The sequence below is a fragment of the Asparagus officinalis genome, chromosome 5 (assembly GCF_001876935.1).
Source record: "Asparagus officinalis chromosome 5, Aspof.V1, whole genome shotgun sequence".
NCBI lineage: Eukaryota > Viridiplantae > Streptophyta > Magnoliopsida > Asparagales > Asparagaceae > Asparagus > Asparagus officinalis.
In genome coordinates, this window is record NC_033798.1 from 2,087,208 (window position 1) to 2,102,911 (window position 15,704).

Genomic DNA, 15,704 nt, shown 5'->3' on the forward strand with positions numbered 1-15,704 from the left:
CAAACCAACCCACTGCCGGCCCAACATCTCGGCCTCCTTCTCAGCCAGTCAGCCCAATCCCGACATCACCGCATACACACGGCAACCCACTGCTACCGTCTCCATCAGAACCAACCAGACCACCGTCACACCCAACGGCCAAAACAACCACAGTCCCTCCCCCTAATCCGATGACCACCCGCAGCCGAGTGGGAACCTTAAAACCCAATGTACCATTCAACCTCACCACTCATATATCTTCCCCATCCCCGCTGCCCAAATCACCAATTGCCGCCCTACATGACCCGAATTGGAAATCGGCAATGCATGATGAATTTAATGCTCTTATTAAAAATAAGACATGGGAGTTGGTTCCACGTCCTCCGGGGGTTAATATTATTCGTTGTATGTGGTTTTGCAAACATAAGTACAGGTCGGATGGCACACTTGAGCGGCACAAGACACGTCTGGTTGTTAATGGGAAGTCTCAGCAAGTCGGAGTCGACTGTGACGAAACTTTCAGTCTCGTGGTAAAACCAACGACAATCCGCACTATTCTTTCCATCTCTCTCTCAAAGTCAGGGTCCATACATCAACTTGATGTCAAGAATGCTTTTCTACACGGACACCTTGACAAAACAGTGTACATGCATCAGCCGCCTGGCTTTCGGGACTACTTTCGTCCTCAGTTTGTCTGTCGACTCCGCAAGTCCCTCTACGGACTGAAACAGGCCCCCCGGGCATGGTATCACCGGTTTGCTACCTTCGTTGAGTCCATTGGTTTTGTTCATAGCAAATCGGATCACTCACTCTTTGCGTATCGACGGGGTCATGACATGGCCTACCTTCTGCTGTATGTCGACGACATAATTTTAATAGCTTCCTCTGACCCCCTGCGACGAGACATCATTTCTCAGCTGAGCTCAGAATTTTCTATGACAGATTTGAGCCCTATTTCTTTTTTCTTGGGTATCCCTGTTCAGAAACATGCCGGTGGACTCTTTCTTTCTCAACGAAAACACGCCAAGGAAATAATTGCGCAGGCAAACATGTCTTCCTGCAACTCTTCAGCCACGCCTGTTGATACAAAGGCGAAGAGGTTTTGGTGCTTGGAGTGGCCATGGAATTGCCGAAGAAGGGAAATGAAGAGGGTTTGGAAGAGGTAGGAAAAAAATTGCTCTGACTCCAAGATAGAAGGTAATATTTGCCGTGAATCTTTAGTGTTTCATTACTCACGATATATAGGGATTTACAAAAGCAAAAGAGGTAAGAGTTACAAAAGGAAACTCCTACACTAACCATATGAGGAAATCTATACAAGGTAAATATCAATTAGATATTATACTAAGAATATATTCTATATTCTAACAATCAATTAGATATTATGACAATAAATGCTAAGAATATATTCTATATTCTAACACTTTCAATATGAAGGCGTCACTAGGCATACAGAGAGAGGCACCACCAACAAAAATGCAATCTTTAGGTGCAGAGAAACTTCTGAATAAATGAGAGCCTGAGCAATTTGGCCGAAATGCATCCTGATTCAGGGAGGAGTAGAATTCTAGCTAGTCGAGTCAGATGTCGTGAACAGGACTCTCAACCTGGAGTCACAAATAGAAGTGATTTGCTAAAGATGAATTAGAGACACCAATTGTAAGAGAGTTGATGGCGAATAAGTTGATATATCTAGATAGATCTTATAATCACAATTCAATCCACATCTGAACTAATTTGACTGTTATGGTGATAATGGTGATATAAAAAATGTAGCATTTTTGTGTATTTGTGCATGTTGGTATTCATTTATGTGTCAGATACGCATAATTTGTAGTTTATACTGCTATGCTACATTATCTTTTATGAGGCCATGTACTTATTCTGTTCTCTTGTGTCCTATTGGTTTGTGGCGTTTCTGATTTGCGCTGATCATGGGTGTCTTTATTTTTTGACTCATCTCAGGAAAAGAAAAGAAATGATAACCCTTAAATTCCTGCAACTTCACAAAAACTCCAAAGTTGCGGTGAGGGTTGAGGGATATAATTTAATATTCTAACATTGCCAAACCTGGACTTGTTGAGCAATATATTTTTTTTTAATCCACCTTAGAAATTTGTCTTGTGTAAGATTCGAACCTGGTTTTTCTTCAAGTACACCAAAACTTTAAAGTTGGGTTGAGGGTTGGGGGTTATGCTTTTATACTCTAACAATAAGCATTGCTTTGTATAAATTATGCAAATGATTTTCATATGTAAAAAAATAATAATATGTTTATTTTTCAACCTCCACATGTTCATTCCGTACACATTTGTTCTAAAGGAAGTTTTGTATTTCCATAATTCCATGCATTTCAATGATGAAATATTTTGTTTTTCTATTTATTTATTTACTTTTTTAGTGGAGAGAAGATAGTGCATAAATGATATGCAATGTCTGATAGATGTGGGTAACATGGGACAGTGTAGCAAACCACGACTTGGGTTCAGTTGTCCCGAATTCGCGGTGGAACAATATCTGATTCAGCTAACTTTAGCGACCCGATTTAAAATTCAAACCAATTAACATTTTGAAAAAAAGCTTTTTTTCAAAAGACTATACAACAAAAGACATGAAAACTTAAGCAAATAAAGTTTGCATACCTTAATTGCAACATTATTCTCGAGATTCCTTTACCATTGCTGTGCTGATATGAACTAAGCATTTCTTAAATCAGACTATTGTAAAACTTTGATTCCCACGTTTAAGAACCAAACCTAAAACGTACCACGTTCCCTAGTGTACCATTTAAACATAGTCCGTTGTACCCGATTCCTAATGAGTGGCGTACCATGCTCCCATTCCCGTCCCATGAACCAAAACGAACCGGATTCCATGCAACTTTACCTTGAATGAAAAAATGACTAGTGAAGTTAAATTTGTGCCAATGCTTTCTCTGCATATATATATTTAATATCAGTTTGCTATGGAATAATTTTTCATGTGCAGTCCTGATCAAAGAGAGATTGGTTTACTTGGTTTCACTAAGCTAAGCACTTGGTTACTGGATTACTTTCAGGTAGATAATGGCTTCCCTGCTAAGAAACTAGTTTCTTTCTCCAGTCAGAAAAGCTTTCCATCTGTACGGTTGCGACACCTCCAGATCTGCTGTGCTGTATGGTTCTCTAACCCTCATCTCTTGTTGTTTAATATTTCATGCTGCCATCCTTTTTCCCCCCTCTTGGTGTTCTTATATAGAAATCCCTGAGAATTGATATTTTTTTATCATTCAGTTTTTATTATCTTATGGCTCATTTAAAACACACATTTATTATTAAGTTATTTATAGATATTCTTGTAATTGCTATGAGAAGCAACAATATTACAGTAGCATCAGGTCCTAGTTCCTATGTGCAAATGCTGATTTGATCAGTTAGTTTTGCCCATTCTTGATAGTATTCCCTGATGTCTTAAGTAATCTGCATGCAGCTATTTGTAGAGACATAGCCTGGATAGGTGTGTAAATACCCTGGATAGGTGTGTAATTATTCTTTATGTACAATTTAATACGTACATTCATATGTTAATGGACCAAGCTTACTTTTTTGCATAGAATCAAATATCTTCATATGTTCCTGTAACAACTAGTAAGTCAGTAGCATCAACAATCCATTTGTCTCAATAATATGGGCTCTATCCATTCCTTTTTGTGAGGGGTATTAGATAAATTAGCTACTAGTGTGTTCTTTATTGCCAATCGAAATCTTTTTTTTTTCTGCCTAATTCTTTGCAGTTCCCTTAACTATGTTTCTGTCACTATTGACCAGCACCTTCAGTTTTTCCCCACTCATCTCAAGCCATCTCAGCTAATTTTCCATTTTATTCTCTATTGGAAGTTACCTCAATGTTCTTGTAGTAACTTGTTTTCTTTTTTCCATCTCTTAGTTAGGTCACAACATTCTCATTTAATCTATACGTTTACAAATGTCTTTATTACCTAGCATTCTATCTAAAGCACGATTCGATCATATTGTTTTATAATGTCTCTTCTCGCGTACTTTTGTATTCATTTATCATATAGTACTCCAAAAGAACCATCTTCTTCACCATTTCTCCTATGTTGACATCCATCCCCAGGTTGTTAATGATTTATCCCTTTCAACAAATCTTCTTATAGTTCATTTTACTAGATTAGCTTCCTCTATAATTTGTCTAGGAATTACAACCCAATATAAATTTTATGTTATGCAAAAATATAAATACATATGTTGCCTTGTCTCTTGTCTAGAATTTGTACGATTCCCATGTTTATTGCCCTGCGTCTGTGCTGCAATCTGACATTTGTGACCCAGTTGACAAATCATAGGTTTTTATGAGTTAGCCAGCCCCCCTCATCATTTTGCAAACTCTTGGTTATAACAACTGTTCTTCGTACCATTTTGTTTGTTTAAGCAGCAAAAAAAAACCCTGTATTTATATTCTACAATCCGTAGTATGGAATTATTCAAAGGAACTTCTTTGGTTGCATTTTTGAAGCCTTCGCGCCCTCCCCCCCCCCCCCCGACAAAATGATCATCGCTTTTTTTGGTTGATGACAAGGCTGATTTGTTGCACAGGCCAAACAAGAGACGGTAGAGAAAGTTTGTGAAATAGTGAAGAGTCAGCTTGCACTTACTGAGACTCCTGTTACCGGCGAGTCAAAGCTAACTGATTTGGGTGCTGATTCACTTGACACGGTACTATGTTTTTCCTCTTACCCTGATATGTTGCAGGAAAATAACTAACCTACAGAAAAGTGCTCGGAATTTATTGTTCTGGATATCTGCTGAAAACTATGTAGTTCCGACTAACATATTCCCTAGTTCTTACTTTGGGTTAATTGCGGATACAATATCTGAAGTCTGAACTATGATGTTGTAAGCTATATATGCCCTCTAAAACTAAGTTACTTTTACTTTTGTGCCCTCTATTTAAGTTACTTTTACTTTTGTGCCCTCTATTTATGAGAAAATTAACTATTTTTCTCCAGTTAAACTGGTTGCAAAGGTAATTTATCGGCACATGATTCTCACGTGATATCTAAACACGTTCTAGAAAATAATGTTATTCAGAGTTTAGGGAGTATAATTGCTGATAAAACGGTTTAAGGCGTATATCTGGATATTCAGGGGCATATCAGAACTTACCCTTATTATTTCGCATCGACTCGTTTTGAAGTGATTTGGTTATTATTATTATTATTATTATTATTATTATTTATTATTTCTTTATTTGACATTTGTGATTTATGGAACTTTTGGGCTTTCTTTTTGTAGGTTGAGATTGTGATGGGTCTCGAGGAGGCATTTGACATCAGTGTGGAGGAAGACAATGCACAGAATATCACCACTGTGCAGGAGGCTGCTGATCTCATTGAGGAACTAGTAGAGGCAAAGTCGTCGTCGTCGTAAATGGAGGGACTTTATCAAAATTCTTTTAAAACTTTAGTCTCTTTTGTTAGCTTATCTCTCAGGTTAGTGGTAAAATGTTGCATTGTCCTAGGCTGTTGTCATCAAACTGTATTAACTTTTTAGCTAAGCTGTCGGATTCTGAGTTAAATATCATATTCGAAGATGCTATTGTTGAAATATTTTGAATTTAGTTGCAGTTATGAATTGTGACATGGATGACAGCCAAGTTAGTTTGCTGAGTTCTCTGGCAATTGATCTCAACAGGGATCAAAGGAGAGATATGGTCTTCCTAGTCTATAAAAATAACGATATTTGTCTAGTAAAGAAAAATGATTGGAAAGGTGAAGCAAAGAAGTTAGGAGGAACACGGTAGATAAGTGTTTTGAGCAGTCTGGATATCTGTATGGCTAACAGAAAGAGAGGCAAGGTGAGAATTATGTACTGATAGAAGACTGCTGAATGAAATTGAACTGGGAGTAAGGTGGAGGGAACACCAGAAAAATCATCCAAATAACTTCTGAGGACTGGAAACCAACTGACCAAGTATTGATGGAGGTCAGTGTCTTAAGAGTTCAGAAATATGAAAGATGTTTACAGTAGGAAATAGGAGTGCATTCGGTCCGGATATGGCCCGGGTATGATACTTATCATATCCATATCCGCTCACTCATTTCGGATACGGATATGGATACGGATATACCTCGATAAGGGAAATTCATATCCATATCCGCTAAAATTGAATACAAATACGGATAATACATGCAGATATATAAGCGGGATATGCATACAATATAAAATGGATATGAGAAAACTCGATACTGTTGAAAAAAATGTAGTTCATGTGATACGAAAGACGTCATTACTATGTTCATTATATCTGAAAAGCTGAGATTAGATAACTTGGTTGTCAAAATTAACCTCAAATCCATAATCTAAAGACTAAAACTATTGTAATAATAACACTAATATGTATTCAGATCTTTCGGATACGGTTCCGGATATTTCACTACAGAACCATATCCTTCTTATCGGTTATAGATTTGAGTAATCATATCAGTATCTTAACCGATACGGTTATAAAGATTTTCTTAGATACGGATACGGTTTAACACCCCTACTAGGAAGTTGTTCCAAGCGAACAAAAATAGCGAGTTATGTCGGTGGCAATTTTAAGATTGCAGTTCACCGTGTACATAACATAGATTCATAGTGTCAGATGGTATGATCATTGTTTGGTTCTTTTCAATTGCAAGAGTTGTATCTACAATTGCACACTGCGCGGATATTTTTGGCCCTGGTCAGCTGCAGGTGTTTGTCTCACTGTATCTAATAAACTTGCAACTGAAATTGCCAAAAAAAACTCGAACTGTAGTTAACGACTTACACAGTTCCTCACGTAAGGTGCAGTCACAGCCTTTCTTAGATGCAATTGGGTTGTAAGTTGCACCTAGATCTCCCACAGAAGTCAGAAAAATAACCTGACATCAGAAAACAAAGACCAACCGTTGCAGTTGCAGTTACAGTTGTATGGCAAAATTTTAAAACTGGATCAAACAACCGCAACAAAGATTACTTGCATGCAGCGTAGTTACAGCAATTGCACTTGCATGCATCTCGTGTTGCAGCGATAACAGCCGCAGTGAACCAAACAGCCCCTCAGTACGACAGTCAGATCGCGGGGGTTCGAAGAATTTTCAAGAAGATGCATGTTAGGATTGAGACACGTTAAACCTGTTTCAGTTAATAATTTGAATCAAGTAGAAACATAGATATCCTGTTTGAGTGGTCTAATAGTAGATTCATGGGCTTCTGCAGTGTTCATGTATATTGTATAGTATATCAATCGCCTGTAATTATATTCTCAAACAAATGCGACCCCAAGAAGACACAGATCCAATTCTTTATCTTTAAAAGGGTCAAGACTAGTTCTAGGAAACATAGGATAGTAAATTCAGGAATTATAGGATTGATTGTTATCTTAGGACGATTAACATGATATAGGTAGTGGTCATGAGAAGTCCAAGATCAATTTTGTATGGTTTTGTTGAGAAGCATGGCGAAGGGGGGATTCGGATCCTCTCCACTATCTAAAAAATAGTGGAGGGATCGCTACATAATCACAACCATTGATTATCTAATTAGTGGTTGTGATTTTTTCTTTTAATACAAATTAGGAATGAGTGCAATGCATAGGGTATGGTAAGTGTTAGATTTAGATTGTATCATAACCGTCTATTAAATAATCAACGAATAAGATTAAAAATAATGATCACTCCACTACTTTTTTTGTTGTGGAGAGTATCCAAATTCGTGAAGGGGACGGAAGGGGGAAAAACAGTTAGGTATCAAAACACAATTATTTCGTTTTCCTCCACCTCTTTTTCGGATTGACCCAATCAAATGACACCCCAAAAAGGGACAATTTTCCACAATTGTATAGTGCACTCAGCTTATCTTGAGAGCACATTTCAATCCTACCGATCATCAATCCATCAATCGCGTAAGGACTCCTCTTTCTTTTTCTTTTTCTTTTTTTTTCCACACACGGGGACATTTCGAAAATGACAAGCACCCGGAACCCCACACTCCCATGTTCGAAGATACCTTATCCTTGTCACCTAGTCCAACATGCCACGCTGTCCTTCTCCTTGCCATCACCAACCACCACATGACATGTGTAAAAAACACAAATCGTGGTCCCACTTCTTCGCCTTTATGGATACTTATCACATTGGAAATAAATATTCAATTATATGATTACTATTATATTTTTGATTTAACAGTTTGATTATGATTTAATCTATGCAATTTTATCGTGAGGCTCCAAGATAGAGAATATATCTTGAAAGAAAACCGGTGATGTTGCAATCTAACTACGCGTGTACTATTATTTCATGATCTAGAATGTTCTAGAAATGAAAAAAAAAGAAAGAAAATAAATGTTTCTTAAAGAATTACAATCTTAATTATTTGAGTTCAAATCATATTCTCATGTCATGCTTTAGAATCTTAGGCAAGAGTATGCGTATTCGTATGAGCAGAGCCCCAGGAGAAAATGAATACATCTACATGGGCAAGCGTGGGAAGACAAAACAAACAAACTGAAGGGTCCCCTGCGTGGTTATAATTTGTTTATCTCAAACAAGGTTATCCGTAAGATGGCGCGTGTAATTACACCGTAGCTCATGGTACTTGTTGAACATTAATTAATCTTTCTTTAAAAAAAAAAAAGCTTTTTCTCTCCCTTTTTACCCCCCTTCCCTTTTAAAACTCAGGCCTTCATCATGACCCCCCTCGCTCCCAATCCCCCTCCTACTCAATACCATCACAGCTTTTCTCCCCTCCCCTTCGGAACGCAAAACGCGCATCAATTACCCCTCCACCCGATGGCCACCGTCCTCCTCTGCTCACTCATCCCGCACTACCCCTCCTCCTCCTCCTAACTCCTCCCGCACCCTACCCTCTTCTCCTCAACTGCCTTCATCTCCTCCTCCCCCTCCTCCCCCTCCTCGTCCATGCGCCGCTCTCTCGCCCGACATCATGCGGTATTCCCTTCGCCGAAGCAGGGGTCCCCGGCGTAGTCCCCACATCCAGCCAGCCAGACCCGCACAAATCCCGACGACGTCGAGCCGCATTCCGCCTTTGCCCCTTCGGGTCGGAGCCAATCTCGTCGCCGCGGGCGGGAGCTGTTTTGTAATCTGGTCAGCTTTGCTTGCACTGTTGGCGGGCAGTGATCATGTGGTGGTTGTAGTCCTAGTTTTAACATACATTATTATTATTATTCTTTTTGATACTCTGTTGCAGTGTTTGTTTGTTGTGTTTATTATAAGGTTCATACTGCATGATTTGGATTTTATTAGGGTGGGGCGGTTAGCTTTTCATGTTATAATCTTTTGTTTATACTTGTGTCCATCATTGTGAACCTTTTCCTTGCTTTTGGATGGTGCTGTTGCTTTATGTTCCCCTTTTGGGCCGTGAAAATTTGTGTGTGATCGATGGAAAAGTTGGCATTATGGAGAGGCTCTACTGCCGTGTTTCAGTAGTCTTTTATATACTTTTTACTTTTTACCCTTTATTACTTGGCTCTTTATTTGGACTGCAAAAGATGCTGACTCCATGGAGTTTTTCATCGATGTAACCAAAAAGGAAGTCCTCCTTGATAAGCTCCCAAATGAATGGTGCTTTGTGCATAGTAAATTAGCAAAGTCCTAGAGTTCCTAACCCGCAGTGGAAAATGCGACGTACATATTTGAATAAACTTCCAACTGTTCAGGTACACTAGGGAAGTAATTTTTTTTATAAAAAAAAAACATCTTTTTCCACACATAAAACAAAGGGCTACTAACATATACCCCCTCCATATTATATAATTAGTAACTCATTAACTCAATAGTTTTTTTAACTAACACTTTAACCCTGGACTCCAAAACGTCAATGCGTTTGCAGAGGTTCTTATACTCCAATGCGTTGCAAATACACCCCTATTTTCTAACGAGTATTGAACATGCATAGCCTTGTGTGAACATCCGAATGCTAAAATGTTAATTAAAAAAATTGGTCTATGGAAACAAGCCCTTGAGGTACAAGAAAGTATGCATGCAGTTGACCCTAAAATAAATTGTTACCAGGCTTGGAGCATCTCCAACAGCTTCCTCATCTTCTTGAAATACTCAATTTTGGGGAATATAGAGCTTTTTTTTTGTCTAACAGATTCCCCATCTCATTCCCCAAAATAGGGAAGAAGGAGAAAAAATAGGGAGTCTTCTCCAAATCTGCAGCATTCTCCAAATTTTTGGGGAGAGCTTTATTATTGTAATAAATGCGATTTTTCAAAATGGGGAAGCTGTTGGAGTTGGAGCAAAAATAATTTGGAGAATATGACTTTTGTTTCTCTATTTTGGAGAAGCTGTTGGAGATGCTCTTAGCCAGTCTTGAACACTACAAGCACTCTGGTGAGAGTAGGTAAACAGAGACCAAACAAGAAAACACTCAAAAGACTGCAAGAGAAACTCCCAAATGTGAACATTTTGACACCAAGAATTTCCAAATGCAGGGCATGATAGGGGAATAATTGAAGCAGACATAGGGCTGGTGGGTCATTGGCTCCTTCTGCACGTGCCGGTGTTCTTCTGAACCTAACCACCCTTTGTTGTTTGGACCTTTGCAAAACTTAACAGTCTTTTTTTTTCTTAAAAGAAGATTCTTTAATTTCTTTCATGAAAGAATATTAGCAACTTTCAAACAAAACAAGGGGAAAATATTAAGTGGGAGTTAGTAGGGAGGGGCATACTGATCACATGGCTTTGCAGTAGCTTTCAGCAAAGGGTTGCTTAGTGGCTGTTTAATTAGCTTAAAATTTTGGGTTTTGGAATTTTAACAAATTAAAAAAAAATTATAATTTCCAAATTTTCAGCTGTTTAATTAATTCTTTTGTTCTTGATTGGTTGGGTAGATAGTTGAATATTTATTATTATTATTATTTTTTTTAATCTTCAAGAGATGAGAGGATTTTAGATGTAGGAATTTGCTAATGTGACAGCAAATTCTATCATTTTCCTCAACAAGTTTCTATAAAAAAAAAAGCGCAAATTCTGACTAACTATTTTAATCCTGACCTAATTATTGATGTGAGAGCCAAGTTTTCCATGGATTCTTAAACAGTGATGCTCAAACTCAGGTGATAGAGATTCAAAAGAACATATGAACCCAAAACTCTTAGGTTATATAGGCTTGATTGATTCACAGGTGATAGAGATTCAAAAGATTTTCCCTTGGATTTCTATATCTAACTCTACTAACAACCACCTTATCTAAGCTCAACCTCGTTATTATTACACGCACATCTCTCGTGATTTCTGAGCGTATCGGACCTATGGGTATACAAAAATAATTCGAAGCTTGATGAATTGTGTAAACTGAATTTTACAACTCTTGGGAGTTGGATAACTGCAATTCAATAAGCCATGTCAACAGCCGTCGAAATGGAAGAAAGATTTAATCCTGGTTCCGTTTAAACTTTTGTTGAGAAAAACCGAGCCAGTGTCAACCAAGTTTCTCCTAGGCTGAAACGCTCCCTAAAACCAGTTCTATTTTGATCCGCCCTCCATCAAAATTTGTCGCGATTATCTCGAAATTGGGTCAGGATCAATTCAATTGGCTGACATTGCCCAACTTACCCTAAAGATTTTGTTTGGCGCTTAACTATTATAACGATTAATTTCGCAACCACCACGGCATTTGCATGCAAAGACACCCTTTGGTCCAAAGTAGATGCAAGGTATTAGACGTTAACAACAATAATTAGCGATTGCAAAGTTAAAAATTTTAAAGAAAATGCAATTGAACATCGTAAATTGGGGATTTTGAAGAAAATCCACGCTCTTAATCTAAAATTACTCGATAATCGTCTTCTTCCTCCCTTCGCACACTATCTGAGGCAAGCGACTGGAATAAACCCTAGATTTTCGAAAATCGAAACCCTAATTGAGGCAAGAAAGCGAAAATTCACAAAGCAAGCGTAGAAGTCGAGAGAATTGAAGCAAAATCATCGGATATAGCCTATTGATTAACTCCTTAGCTTAAAAAATTGAGGAGAAAAAATAGAAATCGAACCTCTGAGACTTATCGAAGCTCTTGATCTCAAAATACTCCATCGAACTCTTCTTCAATGGGTCGAATTGAGCTCAGGGATGATTCTTGAAGAAACCCTAGAAACAAACTTTTGAGGGGTCGGAAAAGCGAACAGGATAAATAATTAGGGCTCTAGAGCTCGAACTTTTTTGGCGAAGCCCAAAATGAAATTTGTCTGGGCCGGGCTGGCCTGCCGCCTAAACTTGTTTTATTAGGACACCTTGAATGGTATTCTGGGATACGGTAGGCCCATGGGCCCTTAACATTGAGATGGCCACAGTTCATCAAGATCAAGTTGCCGTTGCACTAAATATTTAGATTAAATTAACTAGGCCCACAGATAAATTAACGAATAACAATTATAACAACCACCTCCAGAAAATAAGAAGATTACATTTAAGATGAGGTGTTGAAAGGGATTGAAAGGGATTTTACAAGTATTTTGAGAAAGAAACCGAAAAGTTCTAATCAAGTTTAGCTTTCTTGATATATTTTAAAGGTTTTTTTTAACAAGATCTCAAAATATCATCATTTAGAACCGTTTCGAGTTATTATTTCTTTTGTGGAAAAAAAAAGGAATAACCTAAAGTAAAAAAAACCCTACTTTTATCAAATGTTGCTCATAAAATACCCTCAACTTTAAGTGGATTCGATTTTTCTAATAACCCAACTCGGAATTAAACCCAAAGACCATAGGAGCCATATTAGAATATATTAACTGTTCGGATCACCCACAGTGGGTTGAGTGCCTTCACTTAAATATCTTAAGTTTTTAAAAGTTGCGCTTTAATAACCTTTGGTTACGCAAACAAAGGGATTTTGTACGTGCTAATGCAAATGAAGGAATTTTGCGCGTATCATTTTTTAAACAGTTTTTAACCATTGTTTTTTTTACAACATTTTTTTGATAACGTAGCCCGAAATTAAACTCAAGACCGTGGGAGCCATATTGGAACCTATTAACTATTCAGATCACCAGCAATGAATGTGTTAAATCTATCGTTAGACTTACCAAAATCCTATTGTAATGTAGAATCATGATATACCTTAAATAAATTTTTATATGCTAATAAATTTTAACAAAAAAAGAGCTAAAAAAAATTCAGAAATAACATGTAGTGTCCAATGATAACGTTACTGGAAAATTTCTCATGTTTGTACAAGCGAGGGAACTAAAGTGTAACTTTGTGAAACTTTAGAGTAATTAAGTGAAACTATTTATATTCAATATTGGGTGAGCTACTTAGAGGGTGTTTGAGAAGACTTATTTTTAAAAACTTATAAGTTATGTTTGCTTTTAGTTGCTTTTAACGTTTATGATAAAAATACGATAAACATTATTCAAGCAGAATAGTAATTTGTTCGGTCAAACTTAGCTTATACATGTGAGCTTATAAAGCTAGTTTTTTAAAAGATGGGGTACACCAGTTTTAAAAAATAACAATTATAAGCTAACTTATTTATTACTTTACCAAACGGGCAGAAATAAAAAAAACTAGCTTAAAAGTTAATTTGACAAAAAATAAGCCTATCCAAACACCCTCTTAGCATTACGCGTGATTTGCTTATTTGCCTCCCCCTCCCTAAACCCACCGAAAGGTGAGGTGGGGGTGGGGGAGGTTGATATATACCCTCCGTATATGCGTATTTTTAAATTTGACTCCCATATTTCGTAGTTCTAATTTTGCCCCTCAAATTGTTCTACTTGCTAAATTGTACCCCTGTCCTAGCTTAAATTACACATGCAACCCTATTTTCAATGATTTAAAGAATAAGAGAAATCAGCAGGATAGAACTTAATTCATCATTATTATAAAACTGCATCCATTAGAAACTGTTAATCAACCTCTACTGGACAAATTAAGTGTTGATTACCTTTGAATTCAACGAGGCTAGCTTCATTAGTTACATAAATATGTACAAGTAAAATGATGGAAGAGTACTCATCTTTACTGTATAAAGGCTCCCTTAACCTTCATTCATTGTCCTTTAGTATTTACCATAAACAAATGACAGTACTGAAACTCGACCAGCTCTTCAATGTCATTGTAAACATCTGCTACATCGAAATAATTTGGATAACATTAATTTTGTTTCCTAATGTCTGCCATTTATAAACGAGAAAGCATATCTCATTTATACCCGGCAAAAGAATTTGTTGCCTCCTCGGCCGACATGCTTCACTGGGACGGCATGACTTAGATTTCTCTTTAGGGGCTGTTTGATTCGCTAAAAAAACATGGAAAGTAAAGAAAAGGAAACATATTTCCCATAATTGGATGTTTTCTTGTGTTTTTCGCTAAAAAAACATGGAAAGTAAAGAAAAGGAAACATATTTCCCATAATTGGATGTTTTCTTGTGTTTGGTTCACTTCTTAGAAGTAAAAAAGAGATAAGTTGAGATGAGTTGTCACAATATTATTGGATGATCTGAGTGATTTTTAAAGAAAACTTATTTTGATGTTCTATTCTTATGTTTGGTTGGCTAAAAAAATAAGGAAAAAACTTATAAGGAAAATATTTTTCTTGTTTAGATTCTTTTCTTGTGTTTGGTTCATCCTTAAAACTAAGAAAATAGATGAGATGAGATGAGTTGTCATTATCTTATTGGATGATGTGACCCACACTTAAGGAAATCGATTTCCTAGCTTTTTTGGAGGAAATTGGTGAAAATGAAATGTTAATGAGATAGGATGAGTTGTCACCATATTATTGGATGATGTGAGTGGTTTTTAAAGATGGTAGTAGATGAGATGAGATGATGTGAGGTGAGTTTGATGAGTTGATTGATGTGACCCATTTCTTGTGTTTAGTTTATTTTTAAAAATAAGAAAGATGAGTTGTCACCATATTATTGGTTGATGTGGGAGATTTCTAAGGGTGGAAAACGATGGAAACCAAATTTTATTGATTTCCATGCTTTTTTTTTCCTTTTCTTGGTTTTTAGGAAACAAACCAAACAGCCCCTTAGGGGCTGTTTGTTTGCGCAAATAGGGGGGATCTTCTTGTCACATAGGATTTTGGTTTCAAGACATTTCTATTTCCTACGTTTGGTTCGCTGCGTGATTTAAAAAAATGTTGGGTGAAAAGGGTTGGCACATCAAAATTTTAAGAAAATTAATTTCAGACTAAAAGTGGCTAAAATTGGTTGGAAATGTCACATCTGTGCATATTTAAATATCAGTTTTTCTATAGAGTGCTCATGGGCACTATATAAGAGAGGAGAGAGATAGAGAGAAATGAATGAAGAGGGCCCCGCTAATTTGCATTGGGATCCTCTCCTCATTCATTTCTCTCTATCTCTCACCTCTCTTATAGAGTGCCCATGGGCACTCTATAGAAAACCCCTTTAAATATTTAAAGTACTATTGAAACGACGACTTGAATTAAAGGGCAATATTTAATGTCATGTCGCTGAATATTTAATTGAAAATCTCATTTGATTTCTTGATTTCTGAATGTTAAAATAAAGCCAAGAAATGGGAAACAATGTTTTCCCGCCTATGATTTCAATCTGAAACAAACAAAAAAAGAAATAGGGGAAACTCTTTAAAATGTCCAGAAATGTTTTCTAGCCTAGTTTTCTATTTTTTCTGGAAATGTACCAAACAGCCCCTTAGAGGAATTAGTAGACGCGAAAGAAAATTCGCAACTCAGTCTATTCTT

General features: G+C 37.0%; 1 protein-coding gene and 1 long non-coding RNA gene across 2 annotated transcripts in view; one reads left to right on the plus strand and one right to left on the minus strand.

Moving 5' to 3' along the window:
* The window catches only part of LOC109843142 (acyl carrier protein 1, chloroplastic-like), an 8,583-nt gene extending 2,963 nt beyond the window's left edge, over positions 1-5,620 (plus strand). The window contains exons 2-4 of the mRNA XM_020412075.1: positions 3,038-3,133; positions 4,575-4,694; positions 5,274-5,620. Of these exons, the coding sequence (XP_020267664.1) occupies positions 3,038-3,133; positions 4,575-4,694; positions 5,274-5,408 (351 nt within the window). The 3' untranslated portion in view covers positions 5,409-5,620. The remainder of the gene's footprint in view (positions 1-3,037; positions 3,134-4,574; positions 4,695-5,273) is intronic.
* Positions 6,693-12,117, minus strand: LOC109843107. The gene is made up of 3 exons (XR_002247520.1): positions 12,021-12,117; positions 6,982-7,139; positions 6,693-6,886 (listed from the first exon to the last, which is right to left on the minus strand). It is a non-coding gene; the product is annotated as an uncharacterized LOC109843107 (long non-coding RNA).